This window comes from Bufo bufo, chromosome 2 (genome assembly GCF_905171765.1).
Source record: "Bufo bufo chromosome 2, aBufBuf1.1, whole genome shotgun sequence".
NCBI classification, from domain to species: Eukaryota; Metazoa; Chordata; class Amphibia; order Anura; family Bufonidae; genus Bufo; species Bufo bufo.
In genome coordinates this window covers 566,147,300-566,162,189 of record NC_053390.1, presented here as the reverse complement: position 1 = coordinate 566,162,189, position 14,890 = coordinate 566,147,300, and the positions used below count along the sequence as shown (strand labels likewise).

The following is a 14,890-nucleotide window of genomic DNA, read 5'->3' as shown; positions in this document are numbered from 1 at the left end:
ACGGAAAAACGGAATTATGGAAACGGAAGGCATACGGAGTACCTTTTTTTTTTTGCGGATCCATTGAAATGAATGGTTCTGTATACAGAATGCAAAAAACGGAACACGAACACAATAAAAAAAGGTTTGTGTGCAAGAGGCCTAACTCTGCAAACCCAATAGAAGACTGTAAGCCATCAGAAAAGTGTATTCCTCCGCTGACATAGTACAGAGAGGAATCTAGTGGATCTGGTTTTAACACACCGCGTACCACATTTGCACCTTTTATCATCTTGTGCTCCAGCACTCCATGAATATCAACTGGCTAGATAAGGTTACTTCTGCCGGGTGCTGAAACCTGCTAAACCACGTGGCTAAATAAAGAGCAGAACACACTGCTCAGATAAATGCCACAAGATGCCTACGTACCCAGCCTGGCTAAAACTAAAGCAAGATCACAGGGCATCAGGTCTGGAAAATACTGCAGTTTACCAATCCTACCTTCATAAATCAGCATGGTAATAAAATACCAAACTAGCTATATTTAAGCGAGTAAAGTATTTTCAAGGTTTCCCACAGTCCAACTTTAGCCAAGATGTTGTAATGTGTCTGCAACTAGAATGTCTAAAAAGTGGAGCTAATTGGCGCAATCAGGGTTGTACTTTCTAATGGCACCATTTACGGTTGCATACCATGTAGTAGGAAGTGGGGGAAAAAAAATTCCAAATGGGGTAGAATTGGGAAAAACGCAATTCTGATAAAGTTAATTTTTTTTTTTTCACTGTACACTATGTGGTAAAATTGACCTGTTATCTACATTCTCTAGGTCAGTACGTTTACCACGATACCACACTTGTATAATTTTTCTTGCGCTTTAATACTTAAAAAAAATTAATACCATATTCTGACTCCTATAACTTTTTTGTAGTTGTGTATGGGGCTGTGTGAGGGCTCATTTTTTGCAGGACGATCTGATACCAATTTGAAGTGTGTGTGCAACTTTTTATAAAAAAATTATTGGGTAGTAGAAGTGACAAAAAAAAAAAAAAAAAAAGTGTCAAATTGGTCATTTAATTTTTTTTACCGTTACGCCATTTGCCATTAATATTGTTAGATTTTAATTGTATAGGCATTTTCGCACGTGGTGATGCCCATGATGTTTATTTTTTTTATTTGTTACATATTTTTATTTTAAGGAAAGGGGGGTGATTTGAAAGTTTATTTTTATTAATTTTTTTATATTTGTAAAAACTTTTTTTAACTTTTTTTTTAAGTCACCTTGGGCAACAATAACTAGCAGTCATTAGATTGCCCATAGTGTTCATTGATGGCTATATAGCCACCATTGAACACTTCATTTAGAATAAAACAATACAATGTTGTCATTCAAGTGGCCTGTATTAGTATATTCCTGAAATAGGCACCGAAGCCAGAGATGTAACAAGTTCCCCGATCTCAGTCGTTGAACGCCGTTACCGGAGCGGAAGCGTGCGACTTCCGCTTCCGGACTGATCAGATGCTGTGGTCACATTTTACCACAGCAAATGAAGGGGAAAAAACCTGGTGGCTATGGCGCCTGCTGCACGTGCGAGCGGGCGCCATGTTTAGGGACTGGACTTCCGCCACACATCTGGATCCATGTGAGGTACAGGGCTGGTTCTTGCTTTGTTAGAAAAATATAGTCATGTGCTATATGATGTCTGATTTTCATTTTTTACATTAATCAGGGGATAACCACTTTACATAGGGACAGAAGCTGTAGCACCTCAGAACAAAAACTACACACAGTGTACAGAGCTGTGGTGTTCCGGCCACACATACTGTTTACTTCCAGAACCTTCAGCTGTCATTGTGCCCACTGCGTCTGTATGTCCGCATGGCCATTCCGCAAAAAAAAACAGAACATGTCCTATTATTGTCCACATTACAGACAAGGATAGGACTGTTCTATTATGGGCTAGCTGTTCTGTTCTGCAAAATGTGCAATGCACACGGCCGGTATCCGTGTTTTGTGGACAGTCGTGTGCATGAGCCCTAAGGCCCCTTTCACACGAGCGAGTTTTCCGCGCGGGTGTAATGCGTGAGGTGAACGCATTGCACCCGCACTTAATCCGGACCCATTCATTTCTATGGAGCTGTGCACACGAGCGGTGATTCACGCATCACTTGTGCGTTGAGTGAAAATCGCAGCATGTTCTATATTCTGCATTTTTCACGCAACGCAGGCCCCATAGAAGTGAATGGGGCTGCGTGAAAATCGGAAGCATCCGCAAGCAAGTGCGGATGCAGTGCGATTTTCACGCACGGTTGCTAGGAGATGATTGGGATGGGGACTCGATCATTATTATTTTCCCTTATAACATGGTTATAATGGAAAATAATAGCATTCTTAATACAGAATGTATAGTACAATAGGGCTGGAAAGGTTAAAAAAATAAATAATATAACTCACCTTAATCCACTTGATCGCGCAGCCCGGCTTCTCTGTCTTCTTTGCTGTGCACAGGAAAAGGACATTTGATGACGTCACTGCGCTCATCACATGGTCCGTCACATTATCCATCACCATGGTAAACGATCATGTGATGGACCATGTGATGAGCGCAGTGACGTCATCAAAAGTCCTATTCCTCAAAGAAGAAGACAGAAGAGAAGCCGATCAAGTGGATTAAGGCGAGTTAAATTATTTATTTATTTATTTTAACCCCTCCAGCCCTATTGTACTATGCATTCTGTATTAAGAATGCTATTACTTTCCCTTATAACCATGTTATAAGGGAAAATAATAAAAGCTACACAACACCTAACCCAAACCCGAACTTCTGTGAAGAAGTCCGGGTTCGGGTCTGGGTACCAAACATGCCGATTTTTCTAACGCGCGTGCAAAACCCATTACAATGTTTTGCACCCGCGCAGAAAAAAAAACACAAACATGGAAAGCAATCGCAGTGAAAACTGACTTGTTTTAGTGTCAAGATCGCACCATTTTCCCTGAACGCATCCGGCCCCAATCCGCAACGCCCGTGTGAAAGGGGCCTAAATGTCCATCAAAGTAAAGAACAGAATGAGTGCTAGGCTTCAGTGCCAAAATCTTACATAACATAAATGCCACACATTTTACAGACAGACGTGATACATGTGAGGTCCTGAATTAAAATACACACCACTCAAATAACAAGCTAAAGATCTCACCAAGTTTAGCTTTAAAACCTCAAGATCTAACTTCACACTCCTTACCTTAAACAGACCTGTCACAGACCAGAGTGTCTCCTCTACTTTGCAAAATAAACTTAAGGAACAGGAAAATATTTCGTTTCAACACTGATTATACAATGCAAATTTGGATGACATAATCCAATATAATCCAGTTCAATCAGGGGTCTGTATATGGAAGTAATCTCTGAACATTCATCTGTATAAATATTCTTCATGGGCGAAGTAAAAAAAAAGTCCAAACATTTATATTTGGGAGAATGTTTCCCCTACACTTCTTATAATCGCTCCACTGACCGCTGTCATCGCATTCCCACTAGTAGGCACACTGGTAGTCACGTGGCAAAACTGATTGAGAAGTTCTTCCTGTGGCATATAGCAATCAACACCACAGTCTACGTGATAAAGCCACACTGGGAACATAAAACAGGACTTAGTAGCTCTGAGAAGCAATGCCACAAACCTTTTTATAGAATTTTCTACTTTTTATAGCATGTGTATTGTTGCCGGTCTGTAGGTAATTCTCATACACGAGTCTTGCTATGGCCTTGACTTCAAAGAGACACCATTTAGGGTACATATAATTTTTTTTGCAGGTCAAGCTGTATTTTTCTGGCGTGTTTTTAGGGTACATATGACAGTTTTTTTTTTTTATCTCTTTGTGTGAGGCAGATTAGGTATAAACTTGCATTTATGGCATAACATTACATTTGCTATTTTACAGCACTGATCATGCAGGTGAAATATGTTTACTTTACAATGTGTTTTTTAGGAACGCAGAGATACCAGTTATGACAGGACTTTTATATGCTGCATGTAATAAGCGGGCAGCCAGGAGAGCCTTGTTAGTCCTTAGGCTACAGGAAAATTAGATTTACACATGGCTATGCCGCTGCAGAGTGCAACTTCTGGCACCCAAGCAAGAAAACTTGTTAGGCTGTTCCTAGGAATCCCATAGAATTGAAAGGAGCATGCTAGGAGTTGTAGTTTTACAACACCTGGAGTGCTGGAGGTTGCTGATCCCTGGTCTAAACTAAGGCCATCACTAAGCTGTAACTAGGGTTGAGCGAACCCTAACTGCAAAGTACTTTGCGAGTTCGAGTACCTGGACCCGAACCTGGACTTTTTCACTTAAGTTCGGGTGATTTTATTATTTTCCATTATAACGGAAAATAGCATTCTTAAGACAGAATGCTAAATAAAATGGCCATTGAGGGGTTAAAAATAATAAATAAAAAACTCACTTCATCCACTTGATCGCGCAGCCGGTATCCTCTTCTTTCTTCAGGACCTGTAAAAGGACCTGCAATGACGTCACCGCGCTCATCACGTGGTGACGTCATCACAGGTCCTGCTGAATGAAGATAAAAGGACCTTCTATCTTCATTCAGCAGGACCTGCGATGACATCCAGTGTTCACCACGTGGTGAGCATGGTGACGTCATCACAGGTCCTTTTGCAGGTCCTGCAGAAAGAAGAGAAGAGGATACTGGCTGCACGATCAAGTGGATGAGGTGAGTTTTTTTACATTATCTTTAACCCCTCAATGGCCATTTTATTTAGCATTCTGTCTTAAGAATGCTATTATTTTCCGTTATAACCAAATTATAACGGAAAATAATAAAGTGAAGTTCGGGTCCCCATTGACTTTAATGGGGTCCGGGTTTGGGGTCAAGTTCGGATTCGCTCATCCCTAGCTGTAACCTAATGCGTAGTCAAATAACTGTTCAGAAAACTATTATCTTTCCTGATTAACTCGCAAAAAAAATGCATGTACGTGTGTTATTTCAACAGGTTGTTGGAAACAATGTTAGAAACCGAGATGGTGCCTTGTACAGTCGTGGCCAAAAGTTTTGAGAATTACATAAATATTGGAAATTGGAAAAGTTGCTGCTTAAGTTTTTATAATAGCAATTTGCATATACTCCAGAATGTTATGAAGAGTGATCAGATAAATTGCATAGTCCTTCTTTGCCATGAAAATTTACTTAATCCCAAAAAAAACTTTCCACTGCATTTCATTGCTGTCATTAAAGGACCTGCTGAGATCATTTCAGTAATCGTCTTGTTAACTCAGGTGAGAATGTTGACGAGCACAAGGCTGGAGATCATTAGGTCAGGCTGATTGGGTTAAAATGGCAGACTTGACATGTTAAAAAGGAGGGTGATGCTTGAAATCATTGTTCTTCCATTGTTAACCATGGTGACCTGCAAAGAAACGCGTGCAGCCATCATTGCGTTGCATAAAAATGGCTTCACAGGCAAGGATATTGTGGCTACTAAGATTGCATCTCAATCAACAATTTATAGGATCATCAAGAACTTCAAGGAAAGAGGTTCAATTCTTGTTAAGAAGGCTTCAGGGCGTCCAAGAAAGTCCAGCAAGCGCCAGGATCGTCTCCTAAAGAGGATTCAGCTGCGGGATCGGAGTGCCACCAGTGCAGAGCTTGCTCAGGAATGGCAGCAGGCAGGTGTGAGCCCATCTGCACACACAGTGAGGCAAAGACTTTTGGAAGATGGCCTGGTGTCAAGAAGGGCAGCAAAGAAGCCACTTCTCTCAAAGAAAAAAATAAATAAAAAATCAGGGACAGATTGATCTTCTGCAGAAAGTATGGTGAATGGACTGCTGAGGACTGGGGCAAAGTCATATTCTCCGATGAAGCCTCTTTCCGATTTTTTGGGGCATCTGGAAAAAGGCTTGTCCGGAGAAGAAAAGGTGAGCGCTACCATCAGTCCTGTGTCATGCCAACAGTAAAGCATCCTGAGACCATTCATGTGTGGGGTTGCTTCTCATCCAAGGGAGTGGGCTCACTCACAATTTTGCCCAAAAACACAGCAATAAATAAAGAATGGTACCAAAACACCCTCCAACAGCAACTTCTTCCAACAATCCAACAACAGTTTAGTGAAGAACAATGCATTTTCCAGCACGATGGAGCACCGTGCCATAAGGCAAAAGTGATAACTAAGTGGCTTGGGGACCAAAACGTTGACATTTTGGGTCCATGGCCTGGAAACTCCCCAGATCTTAATCCCATTGAGAACTTGTGGTCAATCCTCAAGAGGCGGGTGGACAAACGAAAACCCACTAATTCTGACAAACTCCAAGAAGTGATTATGAAAGAATGGGTTGCTATCAGTCAGGAATTGGCCCAGAAGTTGATTGAGAGCATGCCCAGTCGAATTGCAGAGGTCCTGAAAAAGAAGGGCCAACACTGCAAATACTGACTCTTTGCATAAATGTAATGTAATTGTCGATAAAAGCCTTTGAAACGTATAAAGTGCGTGTAATTATATTTCACTACATCACAGAAACAACTGAAACAAAGATCTAAAAGCAGTTTAGCAGCAAACTTTGTGAAAACTAATATTTGTGTCAGTTTCAAAACTTTTGGCCACGACTGTAGGTAGTATTGTATGAACAGATGCAGAAAGTGGTTGCACAGTGTTATACCTCCAGTACAGCCTCTAAGGCCTCATGCACACGACCGTTGTGTGCACCCGTGGCCGTTGTGCCGTTTTCCGTTTTTTTTCGCGGACCCATTGACTTTCAATGGGTCCGTGGAAAAATCTGAAAATGCACCGTTTTGCAGCCGCATCCGTGATCCGTGTTTCCTGGCAGTGAAAAAAATATGACCTGTCCTATTTTTTTCACGGCCAACGGTTCACGGAACCATTCAAGTCAATGGGTCCGTGAAAGAACACGGATGCACACAAGATTGGCATCCGTGTCCGTGATCCGTGGCCGTAGGTTAGTTTTTATACAGACGGATCCGAAGATCCGTCTGCATAAAAGCTTTTTCAAAGCTGAGTTCACCTCGTGAAAACTCAGAACCGACAGTATATTCTAACACAGAAGCGTTCCCATGGTGATGGGGACGCTTCTAGTTAGAATACACTACAAACTGTGTACAAGACTGCCCCCTGCTGCCTGGCAGCACCCGATCTCTTACAGGGGGCCGTGATCAGCACAATTAACCCCTTCAGGTGCGGCACCTGAAGGGGTTAATTGTGCTGATCACGGCCCCCTGTAAGAGATCAGGGCTGCCAGGCAGCAGGGGGCAGACCCTCCCCCCCCTCCCCAGTTTGAATATCATTGGTGGCCAGTGCGGCCCCCCCCCCTCTATTGTAATAATAGGTTGGTGGCCAGTGCGGCCCCCCCCCTCCCTCTATTGTAATAATTCGTTGGTGGCACAGTGTGCGCCCCCCCCCCCCCCTCCCTCTATTGTAATAATTCGTTGGTGGCACAGTGTGCGCCCCCCATCGGCCCCCCTCCCTCTATAGCATTAACAACATTGGTGGCCAGTGTTCGGCCTCCCATCCCCCCCCCCCCCCCCCATCATTGGTGGCAGCGGAGTTCCGATCGGAGTCCCAGTTTAATCGCTGGGGCTCCGATCGGTAACCATGGCAACAAGGACGCTACTACAGTCCTGGTTGCCATGGTTACTTAGCAATAGTACAATAGTAGAAGATTCATACTTACCTGCTGCGATGTTCGTGTCCGGCCGGGAGCTCCACCAACGAATTATTACAATAGAGGGAGGAAGGGGGGATCGGGGGGGGGGGGGGGGGGGCACACTGTGCCACCAACGAATTATTACAATAGAGGGAGGAAGGGGGGGGGGGGGCCACCAATGATATTCAAACTGGGGAGGGGGGGGGGGGGGGTCTGCCCCCTGCTGCCTGGCAGCCCTGATCTCTTACAGGGGGATATGATAGTACAATTAACCCCTTCAGGTGCGGCACCTGAGGGGTTAATTGTGCTGATCACGGCCCCCTGTAAGAGATCGGATGCTGCTAGGCAGCAGTCATGTACACAGTTTGTAGTATATTCTAACTAGAAGCGTCCCCATCACCATGGGAACGCCTCTGTGTTAGAATATACTGTCGGAAATGAGGTTTCACGATCTAACTCATATCCGACAGTATATTCTAACATAGAGGCGTTCCCATGGTGATGGGGACGCTTCAAGTTAAAATATACCATCGGATTGGAGAAAACTCCGATCCGATGGTATAAAAGGGACTCCAGACTTTACATTGAAAGTCAATGGGGACGGATCCGTTTGAAATGGCACCATATTGTGTCAACGTCAAACGGATCCGTCCCTATTGACTTGCATTGTAATTCAGGACGGATCCGTTTGGCTCCGCACGGCCAGGCGGACACCAAAACGACTTTTTTTTCATGTCCGTGGATCCTCCAAAAATCAAGGAAGACCCACGGATGAAAAAACGGTCACGGATCATGGGAAAACGGAACCCCGTTTTGCGGACCGCAAAAAAATACGGTCGTGTGCATGAGGCCTAAGGGTGATTTCAGACTAGCGTCTCATGCGAAAATCACTCTGTCTGCGAGCGGGACTTCTTGTTATCGACCTGCTCCTTTCACAGGACCACTTGGCATTATGAGAATTTATAATGCAGTGTTTCTCTGTCCGACCTTACATCTACTGAATTATGCTGACAGCGTTACGTAGATGCAAGGTCAGACAGTACCTCCTTACAGTCCCTATGTAAGAACAGTGCAGCTGCATCTATTCTTCAGACTATGTTGCGCCACCGCTTTATTATTCCAGCTAGAATTTTTGAATGAATTCCTAGCAGTCTGCAAGACAATCCATCGGTTTGTTACCAGTTAAGGGGGGGGGGTCCCTGCACAGTCTGAGGTTGGTAGCCCTGTTTAGATGCAGGGTCACACCACCAACAGGTGGCATCCAGCTGAACTATTGCAGTCTGCTAGCAATTCATAACTTCTAGCAGGAATAGTAAAGGAAATGCACATCATAGAGTAATAAAAATAGATGCTCTGAAATTGTTCTTACATGGGAAATGCATGTAGCTCTTAAGACATCACCCAGAGAGGTGACAGGTCCATCTATATCTTCTCAAAAAGTACACAAGGTCCTCTTTAAATTACTTGTAAACTAAATACCACAGGGTGAAAAAGTAGCCTTATAGATAAAGGACCATGTGCAAAGTAGACATAATACAAGCAAAGAAAGGCGTTGTGCTTGAATAATAAGGAACCTGATTACCACAGTGAGTGCAGTAGGCAGCGCGTGCATGAAATATTGTCTCGGCCTGGAGCCCCCATACTCCACACGGTATAGTGGAGATCAGAGGTCCACCAACAGCTGTGGACAGTGCAGCAGTGTCACTTACGTTCCTGGCCGTCTACCAATATAGTGCGAAACAAATCTAATGAGATCAGCTCTGAAGGGAGGTAGGGGAGGGAAATGTAATAGAGACAAGACTGACCTGGCCCTGTCAATCAAGATAGAGAGGGAGAGGCTGGCAGAGGAAGCAGGAGGGGGCACAGTGGCTTGGACCTGCCCTCGGTGCACTTAACTGCACATTTGCATGAGGATTAAAAGTACTTTTTCCCCAGAATGAAGCAATGGATTGCTCAGCAAAATCTATCATTACATTCCGCTAGCCCTACAAGACACTGGGGTAGATTTACTATTGAAAATGCACCAGTTTTTTGGGGGTGAAATTTGCTTGCTTTTCACTGCATGTATAAAGTGTTTGACACTTTTCTAACCTTTTTACACCTCGCCTGACAAGGAGTTGTGGCTTCACTGGAAGGGCTGTTCCATATGCATAAAATGCGCCAAAACCAAGCCAAATTATAGGTGGCGTAAAGTTAGACTAGGCAGTCTAAAGATGCAACGGATTTATCACCCAGCATCGCCTGTGCCAAATCTGGTGCCGTGGAAGACTCTAGTCTACGGGCCCTATCAGACCACACAATTTCCGGGCCAATTATCTGGAAGAAGACTTTAATCTTTTTCAGCAGAGAGGCACAGACCCAAAAGCCTCTGCCTCTTTTTCCTGACAGACTATGGGTGTTCCCTTCCGACAGCTTAAACTAAAATGAAAAAAAGTGATCTGGTTGTTATAAGCAATGCTGACACTCCTTAGTGAATATTCATTATACAGTCTAAGAATGCATACATGTAAGGCTACGTTTACATCTGCGTTGGAGGCTCCGTTCAGGGCCTCGGTCAAAGAATCGGGCACTTCCATTTTTATTGTTCTGCGCCTATAACAGAGCGGATAACAGAAATAAACCCTGAAATGCTTAATATAAAGTCTCATTATCTACTAGTCTGTGAATTAGTAGCATGTCTGTGTTAGACCAGGAGAGGAGTGGGGGGGGGGGGTCACAAAGAAGGCAAGAAGGAATTGGGAGACCAGTATCTACTTTGGAACCGTAATGTCAAGAAAAAAAAAAAAAAAGCCCTTGGCACAATAATGAGCCAGTATGCAATGAGACGCTGTCCTATAAATAAACCCTGTGTAGGCCAGTACAAGATAGTCGTTTCAGATCTTAGTATGCCAATTATAAAATCAGAGCTCTCTGGGTAAGACTATGCTGGTGCATGAAAAGAACATTATTTAAAGTAGATGTAGGATCATCAGACTGGGCCAATGTCAAATCACTTAAATATAAGACTCTGTTCACATCTGTCTCAGAAGCTTTGGCAGGAGACATTGTCGCAGAGTGAATAGAAAAAAAAAAAAAAAAACACTGTCACGCGCATCACTATTTCTTTTAGGACAAAGGGCGGACCCCTCTTGGAAACCCCAAAACAAGAAAAAGGGGGGCGGGGGTCAGCACATCCCAATGCGCAGGTGCACGTTGCTATGGCTGAAAATACATTTGGTCGTGCACTCCTGTGGCCTGTTTTGCGTCATGGGCTGATTTTAATTAGCATGAGTACATAGTTTGCTCAGCATGCATGCTGGTATTTGTAGTCCCTGGATTCATTGGAGGCCATTTTGGCACCATAGAGATATAAACCAAAAGGGCCCCAGCATGCATGTGGGACCTGCACTTCCTGAATTTCATGGTCGCTGTTATGGCACCCAACAGGTGAGGTTTAGTGTTAAGACCAGCCTTATAGAGATCGCCTTGGCGTGCGGCAGACGGGCTCAAATAATTTTGTACAAAATGTATTTGCTAAGCATCTCTAATTTATTAGCATAGCATCTGCAATACATTATACCTTTGTACTTTATTTGGTTTGTAGAGTGCTGTTGCACTATGTGTTCTATACCTCTGGGTAACAGATTCTACAAGTCAATGGTGTCCATGGGGTATCCACCATGATTTGGATCCAGAAGAGCACTGTGGCTTCCCTTATAAAACCACAATGCAGATGTGAACAGAGCCTAAATTGCAGTGTTTTAAAGACAAGCAAAAGATGAAACTTACTTTTGTAGGGTCAAATGCAATGATCCAGCGCAAGCTTTAATCTTGTTTTGTGCCTCCAAGTGAGTCATTCCGTCGGTGCTCATACCATCAATGCTAAGGACCACGTCACCAATGCCAATGTTTGCTTTAGCAGCTTTCCCTCCGTCATTCAACTAGTTAGGGAAAAATAACAATAATCAAGAAGGGTCACAAAGAAAAGTCCTCAACTAATTTCTACTATAGACGGGTTTGCCAAATATTCACAGGACAGGGAGTCATTTACTTAGAGAACTGATCCATTTGTGACACTATGGCATGTGGGTGTTGATGGATTCTGACAGGAGAAATATCTGCCATAGGATGTGAATAGGATTTTGAAGACAGTTGTATGATATGCTCAAGATGGTTACACATGTGCTTAGCAGGAGTAAAGCAGGCTGTAGATGTGAGATATTCTGCAGATCGGATTATTTTAACATCTGCTATTAATCTTATGTGTATGACTAGTGTTGAGGGAATCAAAGTTAATGAAGGAGAATTTGATCCGAATTTCAGGAAAGATTTGATTTGCCCCAAATCCAAAATTTCCTGACGCTTTGTGGTGACAAATCAACTTTCCTGAAATGACGGTAAAAAATAAATAAATAAAAAATAAAAAACACACTCACTTCATCCATTTGCTCACAGAGAGGCCATCACGGCCATCTTGATTGAAGAAAACACGCCAATTCTCGCGTGCGCTGATGTGCGATGTCATCACGCTGGCCGGGTGTGGTGACATCATCAGTGATTTTGTGTTTTCTTCAAATCAAGGTGGCCAGGAGGGTCTCTCCGCGATGAAATGGATGAGGTGAGTGTATATATATATTTTTTTGTTTTAAACCCCTCATTAACCCCCTGTTAGGCTGAATGTGACTCTCAGATGCTGCGATCAGTGTTGAGCACGGCATCTGAGAGGTTAAATGATAGGGGACGGGCAATCGCTGTTCTCCGCCATTGCGTCTGCTCCATACAATAGAATGCGATAAGTTATGAAGTAATTTGTAACTAATAGAATTTCTTGATGAAATTGGGTGAATCGTTTGAACTTTTGAAAACTTCACTCATCTCTATGTATGACCATCACTGAGAGACTGTCAACAGATCTCACCAAATTTTGATGGATCTGTCAATCGGTGTGTAAACAGATATTCATTCATAAGCATGACTAGGCTTGAGTAAATCGACCTGAAATAGATTTGTTCAAATACTTAGATTTTAATGCTGTTTCCGTACAGCATTAAAATGTATTGGCTCCGTGGAGCCAAAGTTCTTCTCGCCCGAACTTGTGCGAGACTTCAGTTAATTCCTACTGTATGCATATCTGCGTATTAAAAAACAATTTAAAATAGCAATCTGAAGTAGGACCTCGGTACCAAAGCCCAGTTCGGATTGCTAGTTTACATTGTTTTTCAATATGCATATATGGACACAGTAGGAATTCACTGAAGTCTTGCACAAGTTCGGGCGAGAAGAACTTTGGTATTTGAATGACTTGACTTCAGATCTATGATCTGATGGTCGATTCGCTTAAGCCTACCTGTGAGCAATTCCGCCCCTCCTGATACACATGCACGCTTGGCTGAGAGTGCATATGTTCTCAGTGGAGAAAGGGGAATAGGTTGCTGCCAGACACCCCTGGCAGTGGTGGCTTATCTTCCCAAGATCAAATAGATCAGGCATGTTGAAACAGCCAAATCCTTCTCTCTCCTGACATCTGGTCATTGGGGGAGCATCAGGACAACCCCATACACACTACATGGTTAGACAGTCCCACAAAAATAAAATGAATAAAAAAATCGGCAGTTTGGCTTATTTGCATCTAATGTGTATGTTCAGCTTAATGCTTCTCCTGTCACCTATATGCCTGTGACTTTACTTTTCTGACAGGCTCAGGATGACATTACTTTGGACATTTATTTGAGCACATATTTGCTCTTAGACACCTTCATGCATATATGCATACTGCTCCGTACAGTATTGGAACAAAGTATTATGCGAATAGACTTCGGATGTTTCATCAGAAGTCGATTTGCTCATCCCTAATTTAATCCAGTATAAAAAATTTGGTGGACCCAAGACAAGTCAAGTCAGCAAGATCCACTGCAATATGGATCACTGTGGACCTTCAGATGAATCATGGCTCGTAAAAGATGGAACCCAGAATGTCAGTGTGATCAAAGCATTGCTTTCCTTATTGGAATAAACCAGTATGATATTTCACCACCATTACTTCTTTAGAATCAGGTGATCTCTGACATGACACTTCCAGGAACATGCAGAGCACCATCATACATGGCACCAACCAGTCCTGATACATCATGATAAAACAGTCATGGTTCTGATAAAGGGGTTATCCAGGAAAAGATATTTAGGACTTATCCTATATTCAAGTGAATGGGGCTGAGCAGCAATACCAAGCACAACCACTACGGCGCTGTCTCTGGGACCCTACGCCACTTACCAGAGCTTGGGTGAGTGCAGCAGCTTCGGGGGTGTGGGGACTTTAACCCTCACGGATGTGATAATGATGACCTGAGGATAAGGCATTATTATCTTTTCCTGGGTAACCTCTTTAATTCAATAAATTATAAACTGCATAAACTGTGTACCATTCTCTCTGTAGTCTGCTAGATTACTAATTTTACACTGGAGCCCTATAGAAGATGACAAACTGGCAACAGTTTGAGTAAAATAGTAACAATGTAAAACCAAAATTCATTGAGATGAGGACTTCTTCAGTAAATGACAATACGATTAGAGACGTTAACTAGTACACGAAAGGTTTTATAGCCCTAGATATGACAGCGATGTTTAGGTACACAGCAACTGGATCTGGCTAGGATGGTTCTCCGCTTTCATGCTGGCATTGCCCTGACTGTATATATTGCTTCAGCTGCATGCCCCTTCTTCAGGAGTCTGGGGAGCTGTCCCTATTACAGAGCCATTACATACTGCTCGTAGGCATCAACTTACAGTATCAGGCAAATGTCACTTGGATCAGACCACGAAATGTTATACAGAGGGGCTTTACTTCTAAAATCTGATCCCAGAACCATCTCTGTACAATGCTATCTACATTCAAACATATCAGGGGACTTCCTAACCATTAGAAAAGTGTCCTCCTTTCCCACCAGTCCAGTCCGGAAACAGCATTAAAAGTAATATATTTATATGTCCAAACCGGGTGAAAGGTACAAGAAGCAAAAACATTCACATATAAAAAGACTTCCTGCCCCTTAACATAATCATAAATTTAAAGGGCATCTGTCAGCAGATTTGTACCTATGAAACTGCCTGACCTGTTTTATGAAATGTCCGGCCAATAATTAAACAGTCCTATCCTATTTTTTGGGGGGACAAGGTGACAAAGAAAATATATAATTGTGAATCGCGCAGTTTTTATTTTAATATTTTCTGTTACAGCGTTCACTGCATAAGAGATTTTTTTAAATA

At 42.9% G+C, this 14,890-nt stretch overlaps 1 protein-coding gene across 5 annotated transcripts in view; it reads right to left on the bottom strand.

Moving 5' to 3' along the window:
• PDLIM5 (PDZ and LIM domain 5) overlaps window positions 1–14,890 on the bottom strand; it is a 207,458-nt gene that overhangs the window by 142,213 nt on the left and 50,355 nt on the right. For all 5 annotated transcript variants that reach the window (XM_040418165.1, XM_040418167.1, XM_040418168.1 and 2 more), the window contains exon 3: window positions 11,417–11,568. In XM_040418165.1, the coding sequence (XP_040274099.1) occupies window positions 11,417–11,568 (152 nt within the window). The remainder of the gene's footprint in view (window positions 1–11,416; window positions 11,569–14,890) is intronic.